General features: G+C 44.9%; 1 protein-coding gene across 4 annotated transcripts in view; it reads right to left on the bottom strand.

The window, feature by feature from the left end:
* The window catches only part of NFE2L1 (NFE2 like bZIP transcription factor 1), a 33,471-nt gene that overhangs the window by 7,966 nt on the left and 8,275 nt on the right, over positions 1 to 17,230 (bottom strand). The window contains exon 1 of one of the 4 annotated variants that reach the window (XM_081885607.1): positions 1,384 to 1,650. The exons of the other annotated variants lie outside the window; for them this stretch is intronic. Coding sequence (XP_081741733.1) covers positions 1,384 to 1,392 — 9 coding nt within the window. The 5' untranslated portion in view covers positions 1,393 to 1,650. Of the gene's footprint in view, positions 1 to 1,383; positions 1,651 to 17,230 lie in introns of those variants that run through there. 4 annotated transcript variants of the gene reach the window in all.

Below are 17,230 nucleotides of genomic sequence, written 5' to 3'. Positions count from 1 at the left end.
CTTCTCCTTTGGAATGACATCTCCCTTCCCCCACAATATCCTGAAAATTCTTCCTCTGCAGGACAGGCCTCTCCCAAGGCTAAGCCACCCCCCACAGGCAGGCTATATTTATTCACGCACTGCAGGAGTGTGTTCCTTTCACCCAGGCCCAGCCCTAGAACTGCCAACCACACAGAGGTACCTCCCCACCCTGTGGCACAGGCGGTTGTTCTTTTTTGTTACAAGGCATATGCAGTTTTTTAAGCGCCACTGTCAGCCAGCACTTCTGGCCCCACCCTCCACAAACCTATTTCCTAAGGAAAACAGATACCCACCCACCCCAAATACTATTCTACTATGTACAGAGGTTACATATGGATCCAGAATTCAGGCTGCCAGAGACACTATTTTTTAAGTTGCTGTTTCTTTCTTCCAGACAAGAACTCAGCAGAGTAAAGTGCCCTCTTTTTCAGAGCACTACCAAAAAGAAAACAGAAAAGTGTCGCGATTTCCCCTTACTCTCCGGCCCCCAATGTCAGAGCATAAGGTTGCTCTGTGTTGCAACACTATTCAGAATTTTCCTCCTGTCAATAATAGCTCTAACTTGAATGTGCAAATTCTGGTATCACCTTCAATCACTGTTCAAATATTTCAGGACCTCCTTACAAATCAGTCTCTTCTGTAACTGCCAATCCTGTTCTGCTATGGACTCTCACTATTCCCACCCCAGCAGAATCAAATGCTCTTTCAGGGATTTGTCGGAGGCACTATTTGGATCACCTTTCCTCCCTCCCCCCCACACTTCTTGAATTCACCCCAAATTAACTAAAACAAGTTTAGACAACCCTCTTCCCCATCTCACAAAATGGGTACCTTGACCAAATCCAACTTTGTTATTCTCTTGCAGTGTGCCCTTTAACACGAAAAACCCGTTCAAATTAAATAATACAATCTGGATGGATGCCTTGTCCAGTTACACACAGAAGATTTCTCAGGTCTCGGGGCGATCAGATGGTGTGGGCAAAGAGATATGCCAGTAGGTACCCATCTCTGCCCCCCCCACCTGCACCTTTCAGTAAACAGGCCAGGATACCCATATGGGCCAAAGGCGTCTTTGGTCTGCACCCCCTTGCCCTCATTTTGACCATCTGCTTCTTCCCAGATGTACCCCCCCCCCATTCTAAGACTCCGCTCACCCTCCCCCACTTCAGGACATTCATTTCTCACACAACCCATTTCCTCTTGTTCTCAGAACCTCTCCCTCCTCAAGTCGATATAACACATCCTTTCCCCCCTACAGATTTATTAGCTCCAAGGTGCCTGGTGGGAAGAGATCTGGCCTGCTCTAGCCACAATCTAATAGCAGGCATGAAGGAGGGGCAAGAAAAGGGTTAAAAGGGATACCTTTCTCATGTCCCCAGCTGCCGCTCCCAGAGCTGTCCACCCAGATCATGGTCTATGTAGAGCGCAAATTCCGGGCAGGCAGAGCTGGGTGACCCAGGCAGGGTGCTGGACAGACATCTCTGGTTTCAGTTAACAGTTGCTCTTTTTTTCTTTTCTTTTTTGGCAGGCTTGCCAGCCGCCCCCGAGTTGTTTAGAAGCCCCCCTCCTTTGCCAGCATGTGACCCACAGGTGCTGTGCTATCGCCAGCCCTCCTCCCTCCGCCCCAGCATGAGATCCAATCCTCAGCGCTCCTCCTCTTGTTGCTTAGAGGAGTTCCGGCGAATCCCCACCCCCTGCTCAATGCCCAGGCTGCAGATATGGAATCCCCACCCCATGTGCCGGGCTGAGGCTGCAGCGAGACTGAGACAACACCCCCCCACCACACACACCCGTTACCTAGGCTGCAGCCGGAGCCAATCCCCTCCCCCAGGTCACCGCGGAGGATGCAGAGGGAGCCAGGCTCCGCCCTGTGCTGGTTACCTAGGCTGCAGAAAGAACCAATCCCAGGCCTCAGGTCCCTGCTGAGGATGCAGAGGAAAGGGCTCCTCCTCGCACTCGTCACTTAGAATGCGAAGAGGAGAGCCAATTGCTGCTCCTCTCTTCCACCCCGCCCAGGTCGCCCTGGGAGCTGCAGCAGTGTTTGGGCCTCTGTCTCCTTGAGAAGCTCCCACGCCAAGATGCCCCACCCAAGCCAAGCAGTGATGCTCACAGCGGTTCGGGGAACACCGAAAAGAATAAAATGCCGACAACATTTCTTCGCTCTTGCATATCACCTACCAAAATCAGTCCTGCTAGGCAGCACCCTTGCTTAGAATGTTTTCCCCAGCCTGCCGGAGATGACCAAAAGTTCCCTCTTCCGTTTCAACACAGATTTCATCCCCACCCCCACACTTTTGTTTTATGGCAGCACGGAAGGGCATGGAAGCCCCTCAACCGCCAGAAAAGCTCTGCTGAAGCCCCCTCCGGCTGCTGAGATTTTGCTGCACTACACTTCAAACTATGCAAAGCCCTAGGAATGAGCATTTACAAATATGGTGGGGGGGGTCTATGGGTTCTTACACAGCAGCGTTAACAGACACAGACAGAGTGCCAGGACAGAGGAGGGTCAGTGCGTCTTGTTAACCAGAAGGCTGGTGGTTCGAGCACACTTGGCTGTGGCCAGGATTCCTGCATTGCAGGGAGTTGGACTAGATGCCCCTCGGGGTCCCTCCCAACTCTACAATGATTCTGTGATTCTACTACTACCACATCCACTCACACAAGCAATCAGCAGCATTCTACAAATAATAAAACACAAAATATTTATACACCCCTTTCCATAGCCACTTCACATATGTTCCCCAATGCTAAAGCATTTGAGACTTTTAAACTTGTGATTCTAATATGCACTCTTATCTCAGGAAAAGTCCCATCTTAATCAATTTTATTTACATGCATAGGATTTCACTGGCAGTTTAGAAAAGGAAGATCAAGGGACATGACAGTAACTTTTTTAATTATTCAAAGTGTGGAGAAAGCGAAGAGGAAATATTTTCCTCTACTGATGAAACAAATAACTCAATGAGTAGATTTTTAAAAAATCACTTTATCACAGAACACAATTTAAGGAATTCGCCGCAACAAGAGTGGCTGGGGCAACCCAGTCAGATGGAAGGGATATTTATATTTATATTTATTATGTGCTGGCTACTGCTTTAGAAAGCTTTAAAAAGGGATTGGACAGGTTAATAGAAGATGGCCATTAATAAACCCAATAACCATGACAGTAAAATGGAACCTCTACATACATAAGCAGCTGCTGAGGAAGAAACAGGGGAGACTTGTAGCCTCCCTGGAGGCTGCCATGGACCTTTACTGGTCTGATCCAACAGGGCTCCTTTTCTCTCAGAAATATTTATACCATCCCTTTGGATCAGGACAGTTACCAGTGGTTTCTATGTCTGTTTCCCCCCCCCCCCAAAAAAAAGTCCAGTCTAACCTTACCTGCCATTCTATTACTTACACATTTACATCCTATACAGTGAAATTCATAAGGTAGGATTCTGTCTACAATGTGTTCTGAAATGAGTTAAGACAGCAATGGGCTAGAGGTCAAAGATTCACAGCAAGTACTTGGAACAGAGCAGCATCTTAATGCCACAAAATATTATATATTATAGGCCATCCCAAGTTGCATGTTTCAATGCTCTCTTGTTGATTCTATCTTCTGTTAGCTGTGGAAGTTCTAACTGTTCAATCCAGCTGAACCTGGTGGTTTCAATTGTCTCCATTGTATTTTGCAGAATATAGTTCAAGTAGGAATTGAAAAATCCCAGGTCCTTTGAACATATATGATTTTTTACTTTTTACTGGCACATGGGAACGTAAGTCTGTAATCCTACATTCACTTATTCACTACATTCAGTGGGACTTCTAAGTAGACATGTACAAAATTACACTGTAAATAGTTTATTACCCATCTCCTTCTTTAAGACAGAGGAGCTGACACTACAAGCACATGTTCCACTTCCCCCATTCTACATTATAAATGACAAGAGTGAAAGCATATACCAAAATTACTTACAAAAACCTCATGACAGCTCTAACCAGAAGTAGTCAACATAGAGGCCAGACAGTCAGTCAACAATGTGTGCTCAGCTCACTGTGTAGTCAGAGCCTAGAGCCACTATGTGGGAATTTTTAAAACCCTGACCTCAAAATATATTGCCACCCATTTCCACCTAGACTTTTCCCAAACAAGCCTGCAATCACCAACAAGGTGGTTTGATTTAAATCAAGCTGATTTAAAATCAATGATTATTATTTTTTCATATAGTTCCTAAAGAATGGTGCACATTTGATCATGAAACCATATTCATTTACAGTTTATGCTGCAATCCAAAGAGGAAGGGAACCAAAGGTGATTGAACTGCTTTAACTTGCACTCCCTCTGGAATTTTCTCTTTAAAAAAATACATAAAACTATTTCCCTGTCATTGGGAATAAAAGAAGGGGATTTAGGGGTGATTTATGAAACATCCTGAGCTAGTTGAAATCTCTCCCAGGTTTGGGAACAGGTTGGGTGGCCAGGAAAGCTGGGAATTCTTCAAACCCAAAACTGATGTTGTGACAGGGGCTGGCTGGGCACTGAGGAGTGGTGGTTGGATACTGAGGAGTGGGCACCACAGGGAGAAGGGGGGTTAGAGACTAACTTGGAAGAAGGAAACAGTGATCTGGGGGAGCCTGTAACAGATAGGAGACGAGAATCAGGCAGGATAAGCTGCAGGATTAGAGAGTGAAGAACAGGTTGAGGAGGAGGGAGAGGCCAGGCTGGTGGAGAGTCAAGAGCATTGGTAGGCAAACTAAGGTGCATGGGCCAGATCAGGTCCAATTGCCTTCTGGATCTGGCCCGCAGATGGTCTGGGAATCGCTGCATGGATTGCCAGCACATGCATTCTTTCCCGCTCCCTCACACGGCAGCTCCGGCGCTGGCGCCTCCTCCCTCCCTCCCTCCTCCTGGCTTCTCCCTGCCCTGCCTAGAGGAGGAAGGGGGCTGGGCTTTGTTGGTGCCAGGGTCAGCAGCGCTCGAGCAGCCACCATTTTAAGCAGCCCCTCTCTGGAGCCCTTTTGTGTGCTGCTCATCGTCCCGCCGCCGCCTGCCCCTGCCACTCGCAAGACACAGGTAAGCAGCCACCAGGGCTCGTCCAGTACTGTGGAGAAGGGATGGGAGAGTCGGGGGGGGGGGGGCTTATAGTCTGGCCTCCCACAAGGTCTGAGGGACAGGGGACCGGCCCCCTGCTGAAAAAGTTTGCTGACTCCTGGTCAAGGGCTTCCACACCTCCTCCTCTTGCCCCATCTCTCCTGCTCCACTGTCTCCCAGGACCAAGCAAGGGTTGAAGAGGGAGGAGCAGAAGCAGGTTACATGCAGATGGGGAAGATACATAAGTCGAGGGCAGGGGCCAGGCCTCTGTCACTGCAACTGCCTCATCGGGTGCACACCTTGGAGTAGCTGAGCAATGTAGTACTGATAGACATGCCTTTTCCCTACTTGTAAGTGTACTTTTGACAATAAAGAGTTACCTCCTCACTCTGGCCATTCCTTGCCTGACAGCCCCCTGGCAGGGCCAGGACACTGGGTGTTTCTGCAGAGATGAGGCTCCAACGTATTCTATGGTTCCTGTCTAAATAGAGTATTGTTTATTCTGTTTTGATTCTTACAACCATGTCCTGCATCTTGCATTGTATACATTTTGTAGCAAGGTTTGTAGGTTTTTCTTTAGCTATATAGGGAATGCCTTTAAAATATTCCCCTTTAGTGTTTGCTTACAACCAATAGCCATGAGAGTTTGTGAGGTTACGCATAAAAATATAGGAATCTGACCACTGGGTAAATTTGTTGTCTTATTTACAGCATTCCTCCTCTCTGCTTCGGCCCAACCTCACCCTCACAAAAACAAAGTAACAAAGATGGAAGTAAGGTTTGCTAGTTACTGGGTTATTTTCATTAGGTAAATAAATACCAAATACTTTGGTAGGCTGAATGCAAATATTCATACTTGATCAAATTGGATCTTCAGATATAGATATAGGTAAGCCCCAATGCTAGCAGGTAAAAATTAAATCAGTAGAAAGGCATACTATAGTGCTAACATGCAGATCAACCTAGTTGTTCTTTAAGATAAACTTCTAGTCGCTTTAAAAAAATGATTATTTTTTTAAATCCACCCTGATCACCCTGGGAGCAGGCAGGAAAAGTTTATGGTTGAGTGTGATGAGAAATAAAAGCGGGTCTTGGGGAAAGAAGATGAAGGAATGGCATCCTGCTATGTATATATCTAATTCAAAATGAACAGGGGAGGAAAGCAAGATGCAGAAAGAGTCAATAGAGTATAGAACAGAGAGAGATAGATAGATAGATAGATAGATAGATAGATAGATAGATAGATAGATAGATAACCATGAATAAAAAGTTGGCATTCAGTGGACTCCAAGGGTGCTGCATCCTAAGTCACCCCATTACAAAACTGAGGTCAAAGCATGACACCAAAAGCCAAAAACTGTATTGCATGCATTGCATCACAATTTCCGAAGAAAACTTTGGCAACTCTTTGATCTTCTACACCTCAGTTTGCCATCCATATTTAAACACGTAATCACAATGAAGGTAAGCACAGGCGAACACCCAGTATGTGGGCGATAAACATGACAGCTTAAGAAAACTGACGATGTTATAAGATTCACCCTTTTTAAAGTATGTTATGTTGAAGCAGCATTTACTGCTTTAAATGGTGTTTGAAGAGCTCCAAGACTCTGGGGCCTAATCTCCAACAAAAGTTAGCTTTTTGGTAGCCATGTCAAGACAAACAAGATTGGCCAGGAAACAGGGTGGTGGTGAACGATGGGCGATAGCATTTATAGTCAGGCTATTTCCCAAGGGTTCAGGCCAAACTAATGTGTATGGATCTAGTCCCAGTGCATTCATGTTGTAATTCCGGGAAAGACAAGCTTACTAAAAACAACAGCAACATACTCTGCTACGGTTAAAAATAAACACAGCTCAAGCATTTTTTTCCTTTAATTTGACAGGGTGGAACCTCTTCAAACCCTCCTAATCCTAAAGGTTGCAAAGGGTCCTACTTTCACACAAGTGAGCCCAGGTTTAGTTGGCCTTGAGTACAAACAGAAGTGCGAGACTGGAGAATAGCTGCAGCTCCTCAAGGAAAGGAAGAAGTTCTGCTGGATGCAATAAGAAGTGGGCATAATAGTGTCAGAGTTTGTGGGCAAGTTGTGTTTTTCAACCAGCCAGTTTTCTACAAACAGTCCTTAATTTCTTTTCAAGAAAGCAGAACAGCTCGAGCCTCCCTGCTCCCCAGCTTTCTGAGACTAAATGCCCTAGTTATGTCTGCCCCTGGACCATGTCTGTCCCAAACCTCTCATCTCCTACTGCCAATTCCTCTAGGGGCTACTTCTGCAAACACATACTCAGGGGCCCTATTCCTGCTATCTTAACACACATGCATAAACATGTAACAAAATATCTGTGCACTTTAATCCTAAATTATTGTGCAATACTTGACTTTCCTATACAGAGCTGGTATCAATATTTTTTTTGAGAGAAACAGACTTGTGTGACATACCTACAAATATTTTAGGCCAGAGGTAGCTAAACTTTCTTGGTCCAAGACCCACATTCACCCTTGGTGAGATCTCCAAGGTCTGCACACCAATGGTAACACCACACTTTTCACCACAACCTACACACAGGGCAAACCCATGTACAAGACACAGTGCTCTGCCCTTCAGCTGAGCCATGAAGATCTAACTACCCCCTCCCAGCTCGTGGCCAGTTGGATGATTGGGAAGGGGACAATTTGCATCCCCAACAGGGTGTCCACTCCAATATCATGTCGACACTATTTTTGTTTCTGCCACTGCCAACAATATGGGGAGGAGGTCTAGGAGGCAGGGGAGAAACATTTCCCTGGAGAGCTGGATCTTACGGATTTGAGATTTGTATGTGAATACTATAGTTCACCTTAAGCCTCTGGTCCAGACTAAGTAATAAATCACTTTTTGAGGGGTGGGGGTGGGAAAGAGGCTTATAGCAGTATTGAAGATAGAACTTGAACTAAAACAGGCATAGGCAAACTCAGCCCTCCAGATGTTTTGGGATTACAACTCCCATCATCCCTGACCACTGATCCTGTTAGCTAGGGATGATGGGAGTTGTGGTCCCAAAACATCTGGAGGGCTAAGTTTGCCTATGCCTGAACTAAAAGTACAGAGAACGAAAGGCTCAGATGGATCAGAGATGCAGACCAAGGTAACATGAATCAAGCCCAAATCCTAATACTTTGAAGAGCAAGAAAAGACATTTGGGGCAGGCTCCAGCCTTTGAGGGACTATTGATAGCAAACCATTTGGTGAGATGACCCTGCTCACCCACTCCGCCTCCACGAGGTAAGTCACCATAATGGACAGTGGCTTCTTCTTCCTCCCCCCTCCACGTACCAGCCAGTGAGTAGGCAGTGCAGCAGTGGTCACTGCTTGCTGCTGCCATCGTAAGTGGGAGAAGGCAGGCAAGTAAGCAGTGGCAGCTGCTGTTCCTATCAGGCATCACTGCCTGCTTGCTTGGGGGCAAGCAAATCATAGCAGAAAATGCTCCCACTATTGGTGGTGCATGCTAAAGGGTGGATGCACCCAATTAGTGTTTAATTGCATTTTAATTATTGTCTTTTCTATGTTTTTAGCTTGTTCTATTTTATCTGTGTAAGCGCCGCTTTGAGTCCCAGGCTGTAGAAATGGTGAGACAGAAATTATTATAATTACATGATAATCATAATATCACAGTGAGCCAGAAACAGGGAGAGGTGGCACTGTGGGCAAGTTAGGAGTTAATAAGTAAGTCTCTCATTAAGCACCTTGGGGCACAGTAGCTGCCCAATGAAGATAACCTAAAACCAGCCTGGAAAAGCAGCAAGGGCAATGCTAAAATATGCAATGAAGCACAGAGACAAGGCTAAAGGGTGCTGAGCTGCATTCTTACTAGCAGACAGCAGCCATTTTCAGAAGCAATGTATAATCTTACAGGAGTCTGCTGTGTCCTAATAAGAATGCTGCTCAGCAGCTTTGAAGTCCTGTGCCTGTTTTGCAGTGCCTACTTTATGCAAGTCTGCTCTGAACAGTCAAGTCTTGTTCTAGAGTGCCCAGGTTCAGAAGGCCAGCAGTCTAGTCTCACACTGAAAAATGTCTGTGCACATACTAGAATAGTTCCTGTAAACTCCATTAGCCCTCATGTCTGGAAAGGGGAGGGGGGAACCCTTCCCTTCACCTCTTAAGGTTTGAGGAAAACAGTATGTTCTCAACTGGCCCATGTTTACAGGAATTGCTCAAGGGACAACTCTCTCCCCACCACCCCAGCATTCAGGGGGAGGGGGGAGACAGAGCAAAGGGTAAGGAGATCTTCTCCATATGTTGCCAGAGTAGAGACAGGCTTGGGGTGGGAGTGGGTCACGATGGAATAATACTAACTCTCTCAGCTCTCATCACATGTTGCCTGAGCTGGGCATTTATTTTTATACCCTTGTTGTGGAAATATAATACAAGGGCACCATAATCCAGAGAACAAGTCCTTCTAGAAGATCAAGCTGCCTACACAACTCAAGCCTATAGAATCATAAAGTAGGAAAAATACTAGAGAAATTAACAGCAAACTCTGCCACTTTACAAGCACTGTTCTTGAATCCTTGCACAGCAGGCATCAAGACTCCTAAATACAGTGGTACCTCTGGTTGCAGACAGGATCCGTTCCAGAACTCCGGTCGAATCCCAAGGTTTTCACAACTGGAGGTGCCTGTCCTGCGCATGCGCGCATGGCAAAACATGCAAAAATACTTCTGGGTTTGCCGCATACATAACCCGAAGGATACGTATCCAGAGGTGCACGCAACTAGAGGTACCATTGTACAAGCATCCCTCACTCTCACCCAATTCCAAAACCTTGCCAGAGACCAGGGACAGCACAGCTACCCATCTCTCTTATGGTCACTCAATGTTGCATTTATAGGAAATGACTGAACAAGACTAGCCAGGGCATGAACAGGAGCAATCTTGAAGGATCATGTCTGATGAAATCAGGTGCAAGGATACCAGGCCAGGCAAGAGGGCAGATAATTGAGGAGGCAGCAAGCTTAATGGAAAGTTTCAGGCAGACAGAATGCAAGTATTTGGGGAGGGGTCATAGATTCTGCTTTGCATGCCAAATGTCTCAGGTAAAATCCCTGGCATTTCCACATAGAATGGGAAGAGACCCCTGCCTGCCCAGAGAGACTGCCCAGAGAGCCACTGGCAGTTCGTGTAGTCAATACTGAGCTAGATGGTAAAAGGTAAAGGTACCCCTGCCCGTACGGGCCAGTCTTGACAGACTCTGGGGTTGTGCGCCCATCTCACTTAAGAGGCCAGGGGCCAGCGCTGTCCGGAGACACTTCCGGGTCACATGGCCAGTGTGACATCGCTGCTCTGGCGAGCCAGAGCTGCACACGGAAACGCCGTTTACCTTCCCGCTGGTAAGCGGTCCCTATTTATCTACTTGCACCCGGAGGTGCTTTCGAACTGCTAGGTTGGCAGGCGCTGGGACCGAGCAGCGGGAGCGCACCCCGCAGCAGGGATTCGAACTGCCGACCTTTCGATCTGCAAGTCCTAGGCGCTGAGGCTTTAACCCACAGCGCCACCTGCGTCCCTGAGCTAGATGGACCAAGGGCCTAATTCAGTAAGGCCGTTTCCTATGTTCCTATAGTCCCCCACAGGCAAGTTTCAATGAAGTTTTTTGTCTACAATCTACAACATCCACAGCTAATGAGGTGGGGCAACCAAAGCACCCCATTCTAGGACAAAGTTGAAAAACAAGCACTGACAGCCAAGGCCAATAATACAAGACAGCCATAAGAACTTTATACGGCCTTGCAGGGATGAAAGAACAAGTTTGGTATGAAAGCTGTTACAGCTGAAGAGCTACCCCACTCAACAATCTGAAGCACAAGGCTTGGCACTCTGATCCACTGGAACAATGCTGGAGCTCAGATGACAAAGTGGATGATGTTCAAAAAAGCATATAAATGTAATCTGCACAATCTCTTTCATCCATAGCTTATGACTCACTTGGGAGTGTGGATTTCCCAAACACATATGCTTTAAAAAATTATCTCAAGATACTTGAAATTAATATGGAATCAAAATACTACATTACTTAGACTAACAAGGATGCTCCAGGATACCAGGTATTTCTACAAAAGTGTATCTCAGCATACTGATCTGGTGTGACATAATATTAAGAACACAAAGAGTGAGTTGGAAGTCCCCAGTTCATTTTCTATACTATGAGCCCTCTAAGCAGCTTGAAACAAGTCACTTTCTTTTCAGTCTCAGCAACCAACTTGTGAAATGCCAAATGTTATTATTCTGACATCTTGATATAAGGATTACTGAGACATTATTGTACACAAAGAACTTGGAAAGATACTTCATACTTTTACAATTTCCCCCCCTCTTAACCTTTGGCTCCAGTCATGGGCAGCATTCAGTAAGAAACAAGTTCTTACCTTGAGGCAAGGCTCAGCATGGAGTATCTATAAACTGTTTCTGAGCATGTGCAGAGTACCTTTATTTTACTATTTCATAATCAACCCCAACCCAAAACACAGCAAGGAAGAGAGGAAGAGCTTTCCAGAGCAGACAAGTTTTAGGCAAGCTTTAATCCTAGTACTCACATTTTTAGAGCCACTTCTAGCTAACAGCAACAGGCTGTGTGTTTCCACAAAGGTGGGAAGTGAAGACTAAGATAAAGTCATTCATGTAGCAGCTGCTAAAATAAGAAACTAGGCAGAATCTAAAGACAATATCCCATGCAAAACACCACAAACCTTGGACACCAAAGAGAAGTAGGGAAAAGCTCTATTATAGAGTAACAAGAAAAATCCATACTTTGATTACACATCAGAAGACAGACACAAACATTCTTATTTAGTAAATCTGCCCCAGTTTTAAACAAACAGTGGCTATAAAACATAAATGAATCCATGTCATTTTTAACCCGCTATTCATCAAACAAGTGATCCCAAGGCAGGGTACATCAAACTAACAACACAACAATTCTAGTAAAAACAACTACACATTATATGGCCTATCAGTACAAAAAAAGTCAGTTGCCTAATATATCAAGAATCCACTTTTTAAAAAGATAAGTTTTTAGCTAGTGCCAAACACCTACCAATGTTGGTGCCAACCAGATTTCAAGAGGGAGGGAATTCCAAAGCCAGGGAGCCACCACTGAAAAGGGTGTCTTTTGCTGCCACACTACCCTGCAGACCACCTGATTCACCCAGCAGCAAAAAAATATTTTAACTTTACTTGTTTTTACTGCCAGGCAAATTGGGTAGTCTGCAGGGTAACACGGCACCAAAAGACATGAATTTTGCTGCCGCGGTGCCCAGCAGACCAGCTGACTGCAGCCAAGCAGGTGGAGATGCTAGGAGTCAAGAGGTGGCACCTGGATTATCTCCATCCAGTTGCAAAAAGCTGGTTGCTAGTTGCAAAATGAGACTGGTGCCTGGCTAATTTCAAATGCTGGCTGCAGCTCCCAAACCACCTCATACAGGTGGTCTACAGATTACCAGAGCATGGATCACTGTGGTCAGGCTCTCTTTCCAGGAACAAGCTAGCAAAAAAAGGTGCTTCCGGTGATGGAGATGAATCCGAGAGCATCCCACACCATGCACCCAACTCCATCAGAGGAAGCACAACCCTGTCCAGAACAGGCCATCTTCCCAATTCCCAGATATGGAAATAACTTATCCACAGAATCAATCTCCAAGCATTAGTCTATTCTACCCACTCAATAAACTTTGAAAATCAAATTGCTGTGGGTGGATAGAAAAGCTCCTAGGAGCATGTCTTGTGCCTGTGATACTTTTATAATGCCACAGTATTTCTACGTAGATGGCAGAAGATGGGGGAAAATTCCCACTAATGCAACACTACTCAAAGGCAGACAGCATGCCTTCTACATTACCTCTATTAACACAAAAAGCCCCTTAACATCTCAAAATCCCCTGCAAGTGCTTCAGGTCACTCAGCAAAGAAAAACAAAGCCAAAATATTGCTCTGAAGTTAAGATTACACATCACATCACAAGCAAGCAGTTTTGGGTAAGTGCATGAATATGCATACAGGTGGGGGGTAGTTCTTAGGAGAATCATTATTGCAGTTATGGAAGCTAGACAATGGTCTGGTGGATATGGTAAGCAACTTTTTATCTTAGTGATAAATACACAACTCAGTAACAGAGAAAAGCAGAAGCATCCACTGTGCTGACTAGGCCCAAGGAGAAATTATATCTTCCCCAACCCATCCACTAAGAACTGCTAGATTGGTACAGACACCGGCTTTCAAAGGATCACTCACTACTTTTGAATGAATAGTCATTTGAAAAGGAAAAGGAAATATTCTTCTGGTCAGCAAGGAGTGGATCAGACAACAAAGGGCTAAATTCCCATCGGAAGAGTTAGCCTTTTGTTGTGTGATTCATTATCCTGTGGACCAAGAACAGAAGACCTGTAGGACATGTAGTCCTCTCACCTCACAAGCTGTCCCATATTATAATTTCAAAAAAAGAAGTGACTGAAGATCACACATATAAGAAAGGTATGCATTTTATATTAGTTGGACATATTTTAAAATTTTATACTGCTTTTATTGATTGGTTCTAATGTTTTCTTATGTTCTGAGCCATGTTGAGAGTTTGTATGTTTTTAACAGAATACAAATAAAACAATTCCTTTGGTAATCAGATAGAGCCTGACTGGTGGTTATCACATGGTGAAATGAAGAGTCAGAAGCTCTTCATTACCAGTTCATATGTCCCATGCTGAATCTTAGCAAACCCAACTCTCACATCACCTCTAGACAAACAGTTAAAAAAATACATAATGTATCAGCTCAGGGGATACTACATTTGCTTGTCTGGGCAGGGAGTGGCTGTGCAGCTGCTGCAGGAGGAGGTGTAGCCCCATAGCAAGCAGTTTGTGGCATTTGCATGCGTGGGGGTGAGGGAGGTAAAGTGTTTTGAGGGTTGCAGCAGTGCTTACCTCCCACACAAGCTGGTATTTGGATTAGCCCAAATTCTTCCCGGCAGTGGATCCAGTCTAAGCCAGCTAGGGTTCCTAGCAGAATCACTGCATCCAGTGAGCAAAGAACATATGCTGAGAAATGGGGCTTAAAATAAAAAACAAATTCAGCAACGCATTAGGGAGTTGCATGATATTTTATGATGCAAAAAAGGAAAGCCCTAGACAAAAGTGGTCTCATGGTACTCACACCTGGCCCTTATTTTCATACGCAAAGCATTTATAACCACTTCTGCAGATACAATAGGATAAACCAAAGTCCTACACAGCTCACCTACACATAAAAAACCTTCACGTTGCTGAAGCCTCTCCTTTCTCAACAAACTCACAAGCCACTGCTACTTCTGCTGTTCCTTCCTTTTCTATAGGGAGTGAGGGACTCCAAAACTCATACCAATTGCTTTGTATTCCCGATAATATTCACCCTCATAGCCACCCTGTGAGACAGGCAACTATTCCCATTTTATTTGTAGAAAAGAGCAAGATATGCCCAATGATGTACAGTAAATCCATGGTCCAAATTGTGGTTTCTTCCAGAAACAAGTCTCTAATCACAGGGCTGAGGGCCATAATAGCTGAACCTCATTGCTACCCTGATCACAAGATATATTGCCTTTCTCCCAAAGAGCTATGACAAACATTTTAGCCTCTCAAAAATCAGTGGGCAGGCTAAGAGATGGTGACCTGCATAAGCCACCCAATGAGCTTTAGAGCTGCGTGGTCAGTTGAACATGGTTTTCCATACCTATTGCTCACAACTTTGGACAATGCACAAAACTGCTCATGGCAGCCCTTTCTTCTGTTCGTCATCCTCCATGGCATTCACAATTGACCTTGCAATAATCACTACTGCTATAACACTTCAGTGTTTTAGGCATTTGGCCAGAACCTGATTGTTTAGGAAGGCCTTCAGCTGAAAAACTTATTTCCTTGTTATAAATATGTTAAGGTTGTTTTCGTTAAGCAGACACAACTGCTTAACACTATAGCAAACAGCTCAGAAAATTCTATCCACGTTGCATCTAGCAAGTGCTTAAACACAAACCAGAGCCAAACCTCCCTTCACAATGCCTTTCCTGAAGCATATTATCTTCCCTTGAGCTGCTCCTCTACGGACATAACACCTGTCCACCTATATCCAATAAACCCTGTATTGTCCATCCAAAGCAAACCCTAAGCCTGCTTCTAATCTGTGCATCACCCAGTAAACCACTAGCACTGAAACCGTATCTCATAACGAGAAAATATGTAGCCTTTATATGGCAGTTTGAGCACTCTACCGTAAGAGTTCATTTAGTGGGATTGTGCATATATACAACTCTACATGTCTACCAAACCCTTCCTTTTTGTCCTCCTTCTGTGTTCAGGGACTTCCCATTTAGGAGGGGACAAGTGCCGCTGGGGACCATCAAAGCTTGTATCATCTCTCATATCCAGACTGTATTGCAGCCTGTGTCTGAATTTAAGTTCTCTGCTCAACTAAAAAAAGGAGAGTGACTCACTACCTCATTACAAGCAAAGTGACTATGTCCCTATCGCCACCACGACCCTGAAGTTTTGTGCATGATCAGTATCTGCACATCAGTAGTGAAAGCACATAATTGGTCTAACATTGCGATTAACAAAGTGAGCCATGAATGGGAAAGAACCCAATTCAAATATGGAGAGCCAGTGTGGTGTAGTGGTTAAGAGCAGTAGTCTCGTAATCTGGGGAACCGGGTTCGCGCCTCCGCTCCTCCACATGCAGCTGCTGGGTGACCTTGGGCCAGTCACACTTCTTTGAAGTCTCTCAGCCCCACTCACCTCACAGAGTGTTTGTTGTGGGGGAGGAAGGGAAAGGAGAATGTTAGCCGCTTTGAGACCCCTTAAAGGGAGTGAAAGGCGGGATATCAAATCCAAACTCCTCCTCCTCTTCTTCTTCTTCTTCTATAGTCTCAGCTATCAATTCACTAAGACAAATCAGACTTTACTCAGTCCACAACTGACAATATGGAATAGGAAAATGGCTTGGTGCCTTGCATTGCTGTAGCATTATGAACAAGAAGTGCTCCAAGTACTTAAGTGCAGTATGAAATATTATATACTTCTAATGAACCCATGGCAAGTCCATTCCAGCCCCGGATCACACATGACCAGCACAAAAGGTTAGGAAGCAAAATGAATTAACCCTAAAGGCTGCTCCAGAATAGGAGCTTCTCTGTATTGCACAATTTCTATCCCTGTCCTACACACACACACACACACACACACACACACACACCTTGATCAAAGTCAGAATCAGCCATGCCTCAGTAACTCCCACTTTTTCATTGCCATGAGACCAACACAAAACTTGTTCACTCTTTGGGGGCCTTTATATTATGTTGGTCTTCAGATTCATGGTTGAAGAGCCTACTGATTGTCCTTGTCCACAAAAACCCCTAGTCTTACATCTGTGTTTTTTACATTGTAACCCTAGCAATAGAAAGTACACGTGTGCATACACACACAAAGGAAAGGAAAGTGGTGCCTCGCAAAACGAAAATAATTCGTTCCGCGAGTCTTTTCGTCTTGCGATGTTTTTCGTCTTGCGAAGCACAGTCCGTCGCAACTGCGCCTCTTCAAGCGGCTTTAGGGAAAAAGCGAACAAACTCGCAAGACATTTTCGTCTTGCGAAGCAAGCCCATAGGGAAATTCGTCTTGCGAAGCGATGCAAAAACCGAAAAACCCTTTCGTCTTGCGCGTTTTTCGTTTTGCGAGGCATTCGTCTTGCGGGGCACCACTGTACCAGCAACCCTCACACTTCCCTTACAAATTGATTTGCACATCTCAGCAAGTCACTATTTATAGAACTTTTTAAATACCGTATACAAAAAAAATGCTATTCAACTTTTTAACGCAGTATTCTCATTTTTAAAATTACAATAATGGGTAGTTAAAATGTATATTTTAAAGATAGCAGTCTTAAAATATGAGAAATTCTAGTACAACCATCTTCTTCCTCATTCCAGTAACAATAATCCAGAACACAAAAGATGTATTTAAGGATGCAAACAAGACTCCCCCCTAGTATCCCCTGCTTTACCAGAACAAAACAAAAAACCTTCAATTCTTTAGCTGCAATCTCCTCTTCCAAGCACCCCACAGGCACATGCACACCCTCACACACA

Source organism: Podarcis melisellensis (assembly GCF_964234715.1).
Source record: "Podarcis melisellensis genome assembly, chromosome: 13".
In the NCBI taxonomy this organism is placed as follows: Eukaryota; Metazoa; Chordata; class Lepidosauria; order Squamata; family Lacertidae; genus Podarcis; species Podarcis melisellensis.
Note: the sequence above shows the minus strand (reverse complement) of the source record. Positions and strands in the feature narration are given on the sequence as shown.